Raw genomic sequence first — 17990 nt, forward strand, 5'->3', positions numbered from 1 at the left:
CAGGATAGCAGAGGGATTTTAAGACGTCGCTTCTTATCAGCAGAGTAACAGACGTGCTGCAGAGAGGCATGAAAACATGACAGGTTAGCAGACTTCCATCAAAGCTGGCATGTCGGGGCGACACTCGACAGAAACGAACCAACTAAACATGCAGAGAGGAGAGAACAGGGTGAGTACGGTGACACTGAGAGCATGCTGGAGGATTCACAATGAAACAGTTCAAATAATGAGGTTCAGATTTAGGGTGTCTCAGTGCTTATGAGAGATCTAGGGCCACACGTCGGCTTGTTCTGGAGCTTTCAGCTGCATCACACAGGCTTCATCAGCGGATAAAGTTTGCTCAGTTGTCAGGGAGACGAACCTGTTGATGTGGGAGCGTTGTATCGCTTTTAAATTTTTATTTATTTATATTTTTGGAGCGTTTATGTGTGACAGCTGCATGCATGCAGCAACAAGCTGTTTATACTCGTATAAAAGTATGATGATGAGTTGCAATGAGGTATTTTTACATAAACGTTAGTGGAATGTAACTGTGTATTTCCTCAGATACTGAACTAAAATATCATTTAAGGTACTTGTACTGTAGTATTTCTGTTTTCTGCTGCTCTATTAACCATGACTGCTGCTCAAGTACCAGGACTAAAACTTTGTGTAGTACTGCCTGATCACTTTGTTTATATTCATGCAGTGTTGTACATTCATGGAGGGTTTGTCAATGCACTTTGTCATGACGTGATGCCGCCTCAGTTCTGGAGAAGCTGTCCGACACAACTACTCTATGTCCATTAATAATAATAATAATCATAAATCATCATTACTCAAACATTCAGATCGGTTCTGAAGGTGATTTTTAGGCGTGTTTTGAATGTAGACAGCTGTGGAGAAGTCTGTCACCCCGGGTCTGGTGCTCGGTCCTTAGAGGTGAAGACAGGAGTGTGATGGTGATGCAGGTCTCTGATGCAGCAGGGCGTCTTTAAATCTCAGTGCATCTACAGATAATGAAATATGTTTTTACTCTTAGTGGTTTACTCTGTCCTCTGACCTCTGTCACTGTGGTAACGGCGCCTGCTCTCGTAAACACAAACTGCTGCTGTATCTCAAGAAGACGAAGAAGTCAGAGCGTCTCACAACCGAAGATAACACGCAGCACTATCTCTACATGTGTTTGACCCTGTGTGACCCCCGAGGAACACTCACTCACAGCAGTTACACTCGTCTTTCCTCAGTATATGCAAACTAAATATGATCTAATTTCTGAATATAGATGAGTTAAGTAGACTAATATCCCCCTAACTCTGCCGTCACAATGAGGACTTTTATTTTTGACAGTTTAAGTACGTTTTGATAATCATTTTTATGCACATTAAAGCTCCAGTGTTTAGGATTTAAGTGGATTAACTGGCAGAAATTAGACATATTATTCATGAGTATGTTTTAATTAGTGTATATTTGGCTGAAAATGAGAATCAAATGAGACTTTCATCTCTTATCTTTTATTGATAGAGTGGGTCCTCTTCCACTGTGTTGCTGCTACAGACAAAACACCGGCTCTAGATTGTGAGCCATTGATCAGAGAAGCTTTGTTGGGGATAGATCTGATGCTGTATAATCAACTTTCACCTATTTTCAGTCTGTTGAAGTGAGTGTGCACATCTGACTTGGACAGAGAGGCGAGCACACTGTCGATCAGATGACTTTACGTTACAGAGGTTTACAGACCAGAGAGAGGGAATCGCCTTGGCATCCTTTTTGTTGTAAATTTTGTTACAACGAGATCCTCGTGGACATACTTTGGACGCAGGGGAATGTCGCGCTGGCACAGGAGCTCTGCAGGAGACTCGTAGTTTCCCCCATAGGCAGTAAAGTATTACCACATCTGTAGTCGAGCACATACTGCCCCTGGCAGCGGTCTACACCAGCTAAACCAGCTAAACTCAGCCGATGTCAGAAGCGAAGACTCCAAACAGCAATGCATGAAAAAAAGAAAATCTTGACCAGCAAACTGGTAGAAAAAGTGAATGAAGTCACTTTTTCTACTAGTTTGCTGGTCAAGATTTTCTTTTTTTGTGTGATTTGCCTGGAAACTTGCTCGATTGCTGTATAGTATATATAGTTTACCTACGTTTGAACATGGTAAACTATATATACTATACATCAATCGAGCATTGCTGTGTGGACCAGAGTACTTCAATGTCGATAATAAGTCCTGCATTCATCATTTTACACTTTAACACTTTTTAGGTCCAATCCAAGATTTTGTGGCATCTGTCAGTGCAAGTTGACAAGATATGCAACCAACTGAGTAACCCTCGCCTCACCCTTCAAAGCATGCAGGAGAAACTACGGTGGCCAGAAAACTCACTTAAGAAACTTGCGTACGTTTAAACGTAGGTAAACTATATACACTATACATCAATCGAGCAAGTTTCTTAACCCTGGAACACGAACGTCAGGTGATTTTCAGCCACACAGTTCTTGTCATGTGATTTTCATTGTGTTGCTGCTGTCTGAGTTGCATGGGTCCTTGGGTAGCTTCAGGCTGCTCACTGATGTCATTAATGGGATGTTTGTTTCCCTCCTCCCATCTATGGTTTTTTCAAGAGGCATGTGTTCGTTAGTGATAGAGAGAGACATTTTTTGTCCATCTCTCCCACAGTTGTCAGTGATGCAGGAAGTCTGTGCCTTCACCAGTCAAGGCTCACATGTCCCAGGAATGGATGGACCAAAGAACAAGTTCCCAGCTCCATTATTTTTTTTGTTAGGACATTTCTCGTTAAGGATTACCTGATTTTTCAATAGTTTTGCTGCCTTTTTAAAGGGTCCCCCATGGTACCTTTTTATTTTATTTCATGTGATATTGTATATTGGGAAATTAAAGAAGAGTACTACAGTTTGGCATACAGTGTTGTACTTTTACATAAATTGATGAAAACTGTATTTTATCTGGGATATTATATCGGGTGAAATATACCCGACGTTAGTGACGGTGTTACTAATTTTAACGTTAGTGTTCTGGGGGTTAAGTGAGTTTTCTGGCCACACGCTTTGAAGGGCGAGGCGAGGGTTACTCAGTTGGTTGCATATTTTGCAACTTGCACTACCAGATGCCACAAAATCTTGGACTGGACCTTTAACTTTAAATTATTATTATTATTATATAAAATGATGAATGCAGTACTCTGATCTGTTAGTACTTTTTGTGTAATTATACTACAAATTTGTTCCACATTGCATCACAGAAGGCACCTAATTAAAAAAAAAGGTAAAATCATACTGCGCCTGCGCGCTGCATCTCCCCACTCCTTCTCCTCTTGTCGCCTTGGTAACGGTGAAAAAGGGGGGAGGAGGAGGAGGAGGAGGAGGAGGAGAGGTACCCAGCTGATCACATGACCTGCTGCTCATCGCATCATTTGTTCAAACCCCGTTTGTTCTGATCACCCTGACCGAGCCTCGACATCATCATCACCTGCTCGAGCTCTGCTGCGCGGATCGGTTGAACCGGGAATCGGTGAGTGTGTGTGTGTATGTGTGTGTGTGTGTGTGTGTGTGTGTGTGTGTGTGTGTGTGGTGACGCCTATCCCGACCCGTTAGCGGGCTGCAGCTAACGGGCTAACGGTGCAGCCGTTAAACGTTTCTTTTATCCGGCATGAGGACGGAGACAAAGGCGGGTCGACGGGCGGTGCTGGACGGGGATGGAGCTCGCCCCCCCCCCCCGCGGTGCAAACGGATGAAATGTGCGTGAATATGTGCGTGGAAAAAAAAATCCTGACCGTGAATAACAGTTTGAACGTTTGAAAGAAAACAACACCTTCAGATTCTGTAACGGTGCGTTCAGGTGTGATCTTACCTGCCGCTGATTAAAGCTATTAAATAATCAGGTGGATGGTCAGTGAAGGCAACACGGAGCAGCTGCCATGTGTGTGTGTGTGTGCACCCTGCAGGGCTAATGTGTGATCATCAACATCTGGACTGTCAGTGTTCACACCTGTAACTCACCTGTAACTCACCTGTAATGTAAGTCACAGCCTCGTTAGGGCTGCAGATAACGATGAGTCTGCCTTAATTAATCCCTCCAGCCGTCTTCTATAACCACTTATCCATATCAGGGTCGCGTGGGGGGGCTGGAGCTAATCCCACTTGACATCAGGCGAAAGGCGGGGTCCGCCATGGACGAGTTCATCACAGGGTTCGAACCCACGACCTTCTTGCTGTGACAGTGCTAACCACTTTATTAATCATTTGGCAAAAATATGGACCTGTGTGTATAAAGCGACACTTGTTTCATCTGCACGTTCAAACTCTGACGGCAGAGGCGACTTCTCATCAGGAAAATACTAAAGACGACGTCCAAGAGTTCTGAAATTTTTCAGTTTTAGTCCAAACAACCGACCGAAACCCAAAAACCTTCAGTTTACTATCATAATAAAATAAGAAAACAGCAAAATATTTAGATTTGAGAAGCTGTTATCAGAGAATTTTGGCATTTTAAACTAATTTTTAAGTAAAAAAATGCTAATAATTAATAGTTTATCGAGTTCTTTGGTGTAAAATCTTCTAATTGATAAATCAGCTAATCGACTGCAGCGTTGTAAAGTTACATTTATGGATGAACCAGTGTGAGTTTCTTTCTCAATACTTAAACTCTGAGTACACCGAGCACCAAATCCTGAGGTTTAAACTGTAACGATATCTTTAAAACATTTTGCTCTCTGACTGACAAACACTGTAACTAAACTATGTGAATTTTACACATCGTGCTGTAAGCATGCAGCGACCCCTGCTGGTTGAAACTCGGCTATTGCAGTTGAATTTAACTATTGGCTGATCCGTGTCAGGTGACGTGTACGGTGGCAGCTTTCATCATCAACCGACTCGTCCACTCACGTAACACGGCCTCTCTGAGCTGTTAGCTCGCCGTTACGTTACGACACATTTACAACACAGAAACTTTTATAAGAGTCAAATTAGCTCGACTAACTGTCAGAGTGCATTAGCTCTGTTAGCTTTGTTAGCTCTGTTAGCCCCATTAGCTCTGTTAGCTCCATTAGCTCTGTTAGCTCCATTAGCTCTGTTACCTCTGTTAGATTCATGGTTAGCTCCATTAGCTCTGTTAGCTTTGTTAGATTCACAGTTAGCTCTGTTAGCTCTGTTAGATTCATGGTTAGCTCCATTAGCTCTGTTAGCTTTGTTAGATTCACAGTTAGCTCTGTTAGCTCTGTTAGGTTCATGGTTAGCTCTGTTAGCTCCATTACCTCTGTTAGCTCTCTTAGATTCACAGTTAGCTCTGTTAGCTCTGTTAGCTCTCTTACCTCTGTTAACTCCATTAGCTCTATTAGATTCACAGTTAGCTCTGTTAGCTCCATTAGCTCTGTTAGCCCCATTAGCTCTGTTAGCTCTATTAGCTTTGTTAGTTTCATGGTTAGCTCTGTTAGCTCCATTAGCTCTGTTAGCCCAATTAGCTCTGTTAGCCCAATTAGCTCTGTTAGCTCTTTAAGAGTCATGGTTAGGTCTGTTAGATCCATTTGCTCTATTAGCTCTCTTAGATTCATAGGTAGCTATGTTAGCTCTGTTAGCCCCATTAGCTCTGTTAGCTCTATTAGCTTTGTTCGATTCATGGTTAGCTCTGTTAGCCCAATTAGCTCTGTTAGCTCTTTAAGAGTCATGGTTAGCTCTGTTAGCTCCATTAGTTCCATTAGCTCCATTAGCTCTATTAGCTCTGTTAGCTCTATTAGCTCTGTTAGCTCTATTAGCTCTATTAGCTCTGACTACCAGCAGCTGTATTCGTGCCACACTGAGTGGAGGTCAGTCTGATCTTTGTTACCTCCCGCGTCACAAACTACGTAGCCGCGAGGCTGCGCTCCCTGTAATGTCCTCTGCTGAAAGTGAGCTAACAGAGTCTGAGCTAACAGAGTCTGAGCTAACAGAGTCTGAGCTAACAGAGTCCAAACACCGCCATGGCTAAATTAATAACCACATATCAAATACTAATGTGGATCTGTTAATACTCAGTTTGCTCAATAAGATCAGCGTCTGCAGCAGTCACACCTCCTCTCTCCTCTCTCAGTGTTACTCTGGAGACAGAAATCCTAAAAGCAGCTCGATGTGCATGAGATTATTATATTTTAGTGAACTACCGCTTTAAGACTTCTCCAACATTTCTTCACTGCAGAGTAAAATGGAGGAGAGGTCTCAGAAGGCCCTACAGGCCTACTTCACTGCGACGTGCCAGCACTTTCTCATAATGAAAAAAGTTATTTTTATCTCCCTTTCCTCTGCAGACATGTCAGACGTAGTTCCTCCAGAAGTGAAACCCAAACCGGCCGTCCCTGCCAAGCCCCCAAATGTGGGGGCTCCATCCCCCTCCAGCCCCTTCCCTCCTCAGGGCGTGGGCATCGGAGGAGGAGGCAGCGGCGTTTCAGCTCCACCTCCAAGCAGCATCCCGGTAGCCATCGGGAGTCACGGGCCGGTGCACCACAGCGTGCTCCACAGCGTGGGTCACGGCGTGGGTCACGCCGCAGGCCATGGTGGGGGTCACACTGCCGCACACAACGGAGGTCAAGTTCATGGCGGCTCCCTCAGCTCCAGCGGTGGATCCACTTTGCTGGGGTACATCGGTATCGACACCATCATCGAGCAGATGAGGAGAAAGACCATGAAGACGGGCTTTGACTTTAATGTCATGGTTGTCGGTGAGTCACCAGAGACTTCATTCCTTCACAGTTTACCGCCTCTGGGCTTTGTTCGTTACATTTCTCGCCTCCCTCTCGTCTCAGGTCACAGTGGTCTCGGAAAGTCCACTTTGGTGAACACCTTGTTCAAGTCCCAGGTGAGCAGGAGGAGTGCAGGATGGGCCCGTGACGAGAAGATCCCCAAAACTGTGGAGATCAAAGCTGTGTCTCATGGTGAGTGCAGGCAGAGCCAGACGTTTATAGCAACACTTCCCTCGACAGAGGAAATTAATGATCTTTGACCATGTTCCTAAAAGTCCCACGTAGCCTACTTACAGTGCATCAGTGCAGCCTCGTAGCTGCCAAGTGAACTCGCCATTTATTCTATATGAGCTGCAGGAACACGAGCCAACTTCTGCATCTCCTATAAGTACTCTGTGTGTGAGAGGCTTTGATCGTTTTTTAAATTATCCAATTAGTGTTAGAGCGGGGGGGCTCCCTCAAAATTACTACTAAAGTACATTCCTGTGGAATATATCATAAAAACAAATCAGTGTGCCTTCGAGGTTGTTAGCTCTACCAGCAAAGTAGAAAAAAGGTTACATGTTCAACTCTGTTTGCACAATATGTATAAAAATAATAGATACGACATGAAGCAATACCATGCCATACAATACGATACGATACGATGCAATGCGATATGATGCAATGCGATATGATGCGAAACGATGCAATACAATGCTATACAATATGACACGATGCAATACGATACAATACGATGCGATACGATACAATACAATGCGATACCAGGCGATGCAATACGATACAATGCGATATGATACAATACAATGCGATATGATACGATACAATACGATGTGATACGATGCAATACGAAATGATGCGATGCAATGCAATACGATACGATACAATGCGATACGATACAATGCGATACGATGTGATACGATGTAATACGAAATGATACGATGCGATGCAATACGATACGATACAATGCGATACGATACAATGCGATGCGATACGATACAATCCGATACAATGCAATGCAATACGATACGATACGATGTGATACGATGCGATACGATACGATGCGATACAATACAATGCGATGCGATACGATGTGATACGAAACGATACAATGCGATACGATACGATGCGAAATGATACAATTCGATACAATGCAATACGATACAATGCGATGCAATACGATGCGATACGATGCAATACGATACGATACGATGTAATACGAAATGATACGATGCGATGCAACACGATACGATATGATGTAATACGAAATGATACGATGCGATGCAATACGATACGATACAATGCGATACGATGCGATACGATACAATGCAATGCAATACGATACAATGCGATGCAATACGATATGATGCGATACGATGCGATGCAATACGATGCAATACGATGTGATACGAAACGATATGATGCGATGCAATACGATACAATACAATGCGATACAATGCGATGCAATACGATACGATGCGATACGATACGATGCAATACGATACGATGCGATACGATACGATGTGATACGAAACGATGTGATACGAAACGATACGAAACGATGCAATACGATACGATACAATGCGATATGATACGATACAATGCGATACGATGTGAAACGATGCAATACGATACAATGCGATACGATACGATGCGATACGATGCAATACGATACGATACGATGTGATACGAAACGATGCGATGCAGTATGATACAATGCGATACAATGCGATACGATACGATGCGATGCAATACGATACGATACGATGTGATACGAAATGATACGATACGATACGATGCAATAAGGTACGATACAATAGGTTACGGTATGATGCAATGTGGTATTAGTCTCGTTCTACATTGTAGTCAGAACAGGAAACCAAATCAAAAAGGTCGAGTCAGAGAAGAAGAAACACGTCAAAAAAAGATGAATCAAAGGTTCCAGATTTATTCAATTATTTACCCACACTCAGCCCAGAGAAAGATGATGTCATGTTTCTGATCAGAGCGATCACAGACTGTCAGTGCCTGTCTGGCAGTTTGATAACGTGCAAAATATAAACACCCTAGAATAATAAAAACTTCTCCAAGAATGTTAGGGAGTGATCTCGTAAAGTGCAGATGGTCATCTGAACATTGAAAAACTGTGAACTGATCATTAAGACGAACATAACGCCCCATGTGCCTGTATGTAACAAGTGTGTATTAATCTAAATAACTGGGTTTCTTTTCCATATTTTTGGATGATGTGTAACATTTCAGTTCAGCTCAGTGAATATTAGTTCACACACACACACACACACCGTTTGTTCATCAGAGTTTATTTCATGTTGAAACGTCCGTTACCATAACATCGGACAGACTCAAAACGTAGAGCCGAGTTGCCGTAGTAACAGTGTATGACCCCCTCTGACAACTTACCCAAAGACGTAAACGTGACTCAATTTGTGGTTTGATAATAATAACACATCCACGTTACTGTGATATTCTGAGCTCGAGGCAGCAAAAGTAAGAGCATCAGAGCAGATTGAATCCTCTGCATGTAGCTTCAGATGTGCTGTGTGTAACATTTGAACATACAGTATCTGACGTTGGCGTCCTCCCCCGTCGTTAGCATCACATCGGTTACCGTGCAGACGGCGTTCATGAAATGGGTCGGGGGCTCTTCAGTATGTAGCAGTTATGTGCTAAGATTGTAAAAATGACTCAAGCTCGATGATTTAACGGTGCAGAGGTAACTGCGGCGATGCATGAAGCCGTCGGTACAGCTTACAGCCTGCAGAGAGACGCAGCAGCATCGGCATGACAACACACAGATGTTAAAAATATCTCAGTCAGATCATTTATTGCCCTTTGTGTTTGTTCAATATGTTGAGATCGAGAAGCAGCAGCTCTTTATCTGTTCTTGTGTTTGTGTCTTCAGTCCTGGAGGAGGGCGGCGTGAAGATGAAGCTGACAGTCGTCGACACTCCGGGCTTCGGAGACCAAATCAATAACGACAACTGGTGAGTTTTCCGAGTCCTGGATCATTAAAGCCCCGTAAAAGTCGGCGTTAAATCACAAAGAGCAAATCTTCACCCGTCACTTTGTAAAATGATATTTTCTACGTCCCACAGCTGGGAGCCCATTTGCAAGTACATCAACGAGCAGTATGAGAAGTTCCTGAAGGAGGAGGTGAACATCACCCGAAAGAAGCGCATCCCCGACACCAGAGTGCACTGCTGCCTTTATTTCATATCCCCGACTGGACACTCGTGAGTTAATCCAGAGATTAGTGGAGCAATCACTCAAACCATCTTTAAGCGTCTCGTCTATAGAGAAGGTTTTAGTCATCTCTCACACAGCGCTCGTGTCCCGTTACCCAAAAACATTACCTCAGATAAAGAGTTCTGCTTAATATTGCAGACAACACGCACCTCTCTCTCTCTCTCAGCTCACAATTAGCTTCCGCTGACAACTGTGAAATTGGTCTTTAATGGATAAACGGATACAGTCTTTTGTGCATTACAGCCACTTTATCCTGTCCTTCTCAGCCGGGGGAATTGAGACCGGAGGGATGTTTTGTGTGCAGGCAAACAAGAACCGGGACACAACCTTTGTCCGAGTGATAGGCACCGCTTTTCAGCGGCATTCACACTGTCACTGACTCACACAAGTCTTTTGTAATTGGTACAAGGCCGGGGAAAGGTAAAGCACACGAAACATGACGGGGAAAAATCCCCCCGGTCGTCTTTTCCCGGTCGCAGATGAGCCCTCTGGGAGAATCACATCACTGACTCACTGTCCTTCTCTGTCCGTCAGCCTCCGACCGCTCGACATCGAGTTCATGAAGCGCCTGAGTCACTCGGTCAACATTATTCCTGTCCTTGCAAAGGCCGACACGATGACCATCGAGGAGAGGCAGGAGTTTAAACAGCGGGTGAGTTTCACCAGCGATCTCCACCACCAGCTGGTACAACGGTCAGCACATACAGCTCATTTCAGATATAACAGTATCAGTGTATATATGTCAGTTCAGTACTGACATTTCTTGATAACTGAAGGCGCAGACGCCTGCACACAGAGATATGTTTGAGGTTATAGAAACAGTGTACAGCAATGACACGCTTATTTTCCCGCTCAGGACGTTTCTCGGCCTTTAAAGCTGCTCTGATCGATACACCTGTAAGCTGACAGGTGGCGCTCATAGTGACAAATCAACACCTGACTCTGCAGGTGGACTGCAGTGTTTTTTAAAGGGTAACTTCAGTATATGTAACCCAGATTATTCTGACATGTTTCTGTGTCAAAGTGACTTAACAAGATTTGAATTTGGTCCAAAACTTCCATGGTTTCCTTATTTACGGAGTTAATTTTAAGATTTGATTGACTCATAAATCCATGTGAACCTTGGAAACGAAACAAAACATAAAAAATAAATACGTCACTGTGACCAGTCTGAGTTTAGAGGTATGACATAACTAAACTAAAGTCCTGTGTCACGTTTATGAAGGAGCAGTTTGTAACGTCAGTGTAAAGTCAGTTTGTCAGACCAAAGAAGAAAGTGTTATTAATCGCCCAGCTAAATTTGAATGATTAATCGATATTTATTTTATATTAATATTTTGAAAGAAATCTCAGAATTGCCTTCACACAGACTTGATGATTATTTAATCCTGAGATCCTCGACTGTGTCGTTCTTGGTCGTTCCTCGGTCCAGATTAAAACACAAAGATGACAGAGACTTTTATTACTGTTATTATTATTAACTCATTGTTTTGGTTTATTGTCCTGCAGCTTCAGTTTGATAACTCTGACACTCAGATCGTTTGTTGATGTTGTGTTCACTGCCCTCGAGTGATCCGGGTTAAAAGAGATTAAACTGTTTATGTAATGTCTGTAAAAATAAATAATATTGGCCACTATCGTCTTACGGGATTAATAAACTGCCTCTGCACAGTGTTTGGTGCACGAGTGATTTAAAGTTTCCTGGCTTTGTTCGGCGCTGCAGGTCAAGAAGGAGCTGGAGATGGGCGGGATCGAGGTCTACCCGCAGAAAGAGTTCGACGAGGACATGGAGGACAAGAGCGACAACGACAAGATCAGAGTGAGTGTTTCCTCCTCCTCCACCCAGCGTGACTCAATCTGTCTCACGCTCACGCACCGCTTCCTCCAAACTGAATGTCAGGGCACTGGGGCATGTTGTGTATTTGTTTCATGTCATAAACCGCTCGGCACACTGAGCCGTGTTGAAATGTCTCCGTCCATAGGAGGCGATGCCCTTTGCCGTGGTGGGCAGCGACAAAGAATATCAAGTGAACGGCAAACGAGTTCTGGGAAGGAAGACGCCGTGGGGGATTGTGGAAGGTGGGTGACGGCCTTTCTTAATTACAGAAAAAATATCGCTGGTCTCAGGATACGACGTGTGACTTTATCTGATGTTTTTTGTTGCAGTTGAAAATCCCAACCATTGTGAGTTTGCTCAGCTGAGAGATTTCCTGATCAGGTAAAATATTCCGACACTAAGAAGAATAAACATTTAGAAAGGACAGAGTGGTTGTTATCCAACCTGGTGCAGCTGGACTCGTAGCCACCGCCTCCTCATGGGGAAACCCAGATATTTATCCCTGGTGGGATTGTTGACCAGGACATTGTTTCCACTTCATTCGATCCCACCAGGCTGAATACCTGGTGGTTTCCCCAGCAGTCAGTCAGGACTGAAGAGATCTTCACAGCTGGCCCAGATTGAAGTCTCCTGAAATATATATTTTTTACTTTTCTTTTGAATGTGAATTTACATATTTGAATGTTTCATTACGTCTCTGGTGCTTCCTCACTTTTACTGTGTGATGCGCTTTGTGCTGTACAAAGAAAGTCTGATTGATTGATTTAGAGTGTATTTAATCAACAACAGCAATCAGCTAAAGTAATCGAGCTGCAGTTAATTATTATTATATATTATTTTAAACTGCAGATTCTTTACTTGATTAATTAATAGTTTCATATTTAAAAAGTCAGAAAACAGTGGGGGAAAAAATCACAGTTTCACAGAGCCGAAGGTGAAAACTTCAAATTGAAGAAATATTGAATATTCACACTCGACTGTCCTGCTTAAAGAATTTATTCACCTCCTGATGATATAATAGATTAGAAATGCAGCTGTAGAAAATGTGTTTCCTGTGTCCAGTCATGCTTTTGCATTTATTATTTATAAACCACAACATAAGGATGTGTGTTAATGCTGAAGACTCTCTGATGTACACGTAACCCTCTCTGTGTCTTCTGTGTCAGGTCTCACCTCCAGGATCTGAAGGAGGTCACTCACAACATTCACTATGAGACTTACCGTGCCAAGAGACTGAACGAGAACGGAGGTCTGCACCCGATCTCCGCCAACGAGACCCAGGAAAGCAACCTGTAGTCAGTCAGTCAGTCAGTCAATCAGCGGACAGACTGAGAATAAAAAAACAGTGCAATGAAGCTGTTGCAGATGAATCTATAGTCATTGTCACCACGGCATCTCTGCATGCTTGGAAAATATTTAAATCTGTAAAGATCAGTGTCTTCTCTACACTTCCTCCCCACGAACACATATCAAACCCTCTTAGATTCATTCAGAGTCACAATATTCACACTGTGAATATTTGGATGACAGGACGGCCCCAGACTTAGTGCCATTATAAAAATTAATATATCATCTACTGCCAACGCCTTGTCAGTAATCATCGTCCAGGTAGAACAAAGCTTAGAAAGTGCCACGTTATTTTTGTTTATAAGAGGCTCATTTTTTAAGGCTCAGTGTCGTGCAGCGGTTGAATTCATCATTCATCATTAACATCATAATTCTGCTGCTGTAGTTATGCAGCATCCGGCTCTGCAGTCGACCCCCCATGGTTTCACTTTGTTTAAACTCACGCTCACCAACAAAACAAATGAAATCTCTCTAATGTTCCCGTTTATGTTTTGCATTTAAAAATAGTGTGTGTGCTCAGACCTGCATACTAAACTGAGATTAAGGTGCAACATCAGGCATTGAATACAGTTGTGTGTGTGTGTGTGTGATCAGTAATAGCACACATTAACTGAGTACTTTGTGCTCCGTGCAGTGGCTGGCTGTGATCTGATAATGACGCTGGATAATAGTCAATCATTGACTTCGTGACCTACTCTGACACGGACAACATGCACACAATTTTAATCTGAAAAACCGAAGCATTTAATTTAACATGCGTGACTTGAGCAGCACGGCCAATAACTCCATGAGAAATCTTGTTTCTGATACAAGCTTGCTCAACTGAAGTGATTAACATATAAAGTCAATTAGCCGGACCCACCGGACACTCATCAGAACATGTTCTGACCCAAAACAAACCACCTGATGATAAATTATTATCATTTTCTATTTGACGTCTCGTGCCATGCAAAGTTTTTGTGACCACACTCTGGTGTGCTGATCAGTATTTGTGTTATTGTGTTGAGGGTAAGTTCATCCCGTCGACCACTTGGTGGCGGCACTCTGCCACGTTTAAGCATCGATGGAGCCGAGCAGGAGAAACAGACACAGCTCTCGAGTCGTCCTCGCACGTTACGACTGCTGAGATCTTTGGGTGAATTTTTTTTGAGTGAAGTTTACGGAGTTTGATTCCTCCACTGCTCTCAGTAATAACTAATATTTTTTTCAGATCAGGTTAACAGGGAGCTCTATGATGTTACCCCCAGCGGTATGCACTCAACATGTTGGTGTAATTATTTCAAATCATTGAGTTGTGAACATTTTTTCTTCAGGAACGTTTATACTGTTCTGCCATGCACTGTCTGCAGAAGAGGACAAATATGCCAAATCTAAAAGTAATTGAATCCTTCAGTATCTTATCAGTAGTTTTTGTTTTGAATCATAATTTTGTACATCCATATTCGTCTGTGCGTTTTGATATGAAACGTGATGTCTGCAACACACTGATAATAGTTGTCTGTGATTCTTTTGGTGCAGTCAAAGGTTTTCGAGCAGAAACAGTGTTTGTGTGCATGCGTGTGTCCATATTGCCTGTTTGCCTACGGCCAATCAGTTCGCACATTGCTGCAACTTTACATCAACTTATCAGCTATTTCCGAGTGTGTGACGTGTGTGTTAAATTGCTATATCATGAGGTGAAGTGCTGCTGTTTTAACTCCTGTAACTAAACTGACAGCCCGACTATCCACATATCACTCTTCACCCTTTGAATCGGTAGAACTTCAGTTTATTTAATATCATTTACCACTTTCCTCAAAGTTGCTGTGACACAACGATGTATAATTTTCAGTGTTATATTGAGTTATTTATACATTAATGTCCTATTATTGTAATTTATTCTTTATTTAATAAAAGAACATTCCCATGTTTTTGAAAGACCTTCTTTTCATTGATGTCTCAACATGATTATTTATTTTTTTATTGTGTTTAACAGTAGTTGTCGCATTAAAGACAGTTGTGGTGGAAGAAATAAACATGACTTTATTATATATATATATATATAATATATATATATATATATTATATATATATATATATATATATATTGGTACATAGCTAAAAATGATTATTAAAAAAGTGGGCTATTATTAGTGCACAGTTAGTTTTGGTTACTGAACTGTAAAACCACTACAAGCTGCAGATCTGACCACTGAACTGCATCTGCAGGCAGGCTGACAGTATGCTGAACTGCTGTCTTAGTAAATTAGGCAGCGTGTACAAGCCGATTGCAGCAATTAGTTAAACTTGGCTTTGATTTTTAACTGACAGTTTTAGATTTTGGCATTTCTGTAGGCGTGTCATGGACGATGGTAAACCATGAATATGAGGTTTATGTGGTGAGTAAATCGAACACAAATCTGCACAAACAGCGCGGTAACTCACTGGTGTGCATCCTTTTCTGTTCGTGTTGAGCTCACCACCTGCAGGGCAAACTAGAGCTCAGTGGGCATGCCGGTAAATAAAGGGGCTGCTTCTTAAAACAACATTCACCTCAAAAAAACTCTGCAGTGTCTGCAATGGCATGAAGATTTGTAGTTTTGCAGATGACTACTCCTTGACCTTAGTACAGCTATCAAACAGTATGCATTACAATACATTCTGACAAAGAAGCATTGGTATTCATTGGAGAGAGGGGGGGTACACCCTGGACAAGTCGGCACACACATTCACACTCATAGGCAATTTAGAGTGGCCAATTTACCTTCCAACCGGCATGTCTTTGGTCTGTGGAAGGAAGCCAGAGTACCTGGAGAGAAGCCAACCTGACACCCGAGGAACATGCAAACTCCACACAGAAAGGTCCCGCCACTAGCCGAAAACTCCCCATCCCCCAAAAGAATAGTTGGATTCAAACCCGCCAGCCAATTTTGAATCCAGCCGCTCATGCTGTGAGGCAACAATACCACCACCATGCCGCAGAAGCTAACTCAGCACCACCAACTGCTTCTTTGTTCTGTGGTGTGCCACAAGGCTCCATTTCGGGTCCTATATATTTGTCTCAAAAAACACAATTTCCCTATGGCAGATTATTAGATTCACTGCTTTTCCCGTACCTTTGGCTAAGGGCTGGTTAGGGGTACTAAGGGAGTATTCATGAAGAGGCTCTCAATGCCGGGCTGGGGACAGGAAAGTGTTCGGTTTTGGAACCTCAGAATTGTGTCTACTTATTGCAGATGATGTGGTTCTGTTGGATTTATCAGATGGTGACCTTTAGCATGCAGTGGGGTGGTATGAATTGGCAGGAATGAGAGTCAGCATCTCTGTGTCTGAGGCCATGGTTCTCTGTCGGAAAATGTTGAAATGCTTCCTTCAGGTTGGGAGTGAGTTGCTGTCTAAAGTGAATGAGTCTAAGTATCTTGGGGTCTTGTTCATAGGTGATGGAAAAATGGATTGCAAGATGGATCGGCAGATTGGTGCAGTATCAACAGTGAAGCCTCCATGAGATGGTTCAAGCATCTGATCAGGATGCCTCCTGGGCACATTCTGTTGGAGGTGTTTTGGGCAAGTCCAACTGACAGGACGCCCTGGGGCAGGGCTCCAGGTGTCATGGTTATGGGTTCAAAGAGAACCAAAGAGACTGGTGGCCTGGGTAATGCTATGTTAATGTTTCATTGTAAAAAAGCAACAGTTGCGTAATTGGGGGCATTCTTCATGCTACTGTTGCAGGTTCTCTGTGGCCTTCAGGTTTTTCATTCTTTGCACTGTTTCTCCATGTATGTAGGGGGAGGTGTACTTTCTCCTTTGTTCTTCCTAAGTCAATAACTAGCTCCTTTGTCCTTGAGGTGTTAAGGACCAGGTTATAGTCCTTACACCACGCAGATGTTCTCACCTTAAAGCCAAAACAGTCTCCTCATTGTCTGAAATTAGCCCAGCTACTGTGGTGTCTGCGAATTTAGTTAAGAAGAACGGGGGCTAGGTAAACCCCGTGTAGTGGAGTCCTCGGTGGTTTATCACCGTCTTCCTAACTTCTTCTGTTTCAGCTTCACACAATATTGCCCAGCAAAATGGAGCACCTCACCTCCCTGTCAGTGTGCTCTCTGAATGCAATGATATTGCTGTCTAAGAACGAGATAACTGGTCCAGGCAGAAATCGTAGAGCAGATGCCCAACAGCTAGACTCTGGGTCGCCTATTCATGCCCAATGGGACAAGATCTGTGTGGTGAACAACTCTGTACTGCAGTGTCGGGCAGTGCAGGGCTCCAGTTGAGGTATGGGGCTTTGTGGCTGAACCTCACAGTTCAGTTGCCTGTGTTGACGCACAGATGACACAAGGATATGGACACTGAATACGACCCAGTCAACGGTCTTTTCAGTCAGCTCTGGACAAAATGAGGGAGACCAGCACCCATAGAAAACCAGAAGGTGAAACCTTTGACCCAGTTCAGAACAAACCAGGCGCTATAGCAAAATGCAGGTCGCAGTCCACATTGCAAAATAGTGACACCAAGAAGTTTCTTCAGGTTTGTGAGGGTTCTCAGTCATCCATGTCATCTTTCTTTGAGAAGAGTTCAATCTGGGGCAACTGGACTTGTTGGACCATCAAGATGTTTCACCTCTCATCCAACAGGTCACCCCTCTGAGGTTCTGTAGTGGGAGCTGTCGGTTGTGTTGGACCATCACCCTTTTGACTCTATAGAGGCGATGGGAATTATGTTTATTAGAAATCAGCTGGGTTTGAGGGCTCATTCTATGAGGCATAGCTATTTCAATGGTTTTGTCAAGTGGGTTTCGGTACCAGAAATTTGTGCTGTGGCGGACTAGCCTGTACTTCATACTTTTGTGAGGT

General features: G+C 43.1%; 1 protein-coding gene across 2 annotated transcripts; it reads left to right on the forward strand.

Annotated features, from left to right (window-relative positions):
- Positions 1-55: 55 nt before the first annotated feature.
- Positions 56-13169, forward strand: septin3 (septin 3). 2 transcript variants are annotated; one of them, XM_027283534.1, is made up of 10 exons: positions 56-169; positions 6279-6689; positions 6774-6902; positions 9634-9715; positions 9827-9964; positions 10512-10629; positions 11701-11796; positions 11960-12056; positions 12144-12195; positions 12981-13169. In XM_027283534.1, exons 2-10 carry the CDS (start codon positions 6281-6283, stop codon positions 13108-13110), a joined length of 1251 nt encoding a protein of 416 aa, XP_027139335.1. In that variant the 5' UTR covers positions 56-169; positions 6279-6280; the 3' UTR covers positions 13111-13169. The 2 variants fall into 2 exon arrangements, with proteins under 2 accessions (XP_027139335.1, XP_019111993.2); XM_019256448.2 differs by lacking the exon at positions 56-169 and adding an exon at positions 3308-3508.
- Positions 13170-17990: the final 4821 nt, after the last annotated feature.

Source organism: Larimichthys crocea, chromosome X (genome assembly GCF_000972845.2).
Source record: "Larimichthys crocea isolate SSNF chromosome X, L_crocea_2.0, whole genome shotgun sequence".
NCBI lineage: Eukaryota > Metazoa > Chordata > Actinopteri > Sciaenidae > Larimichthys > Larimichthys crocea.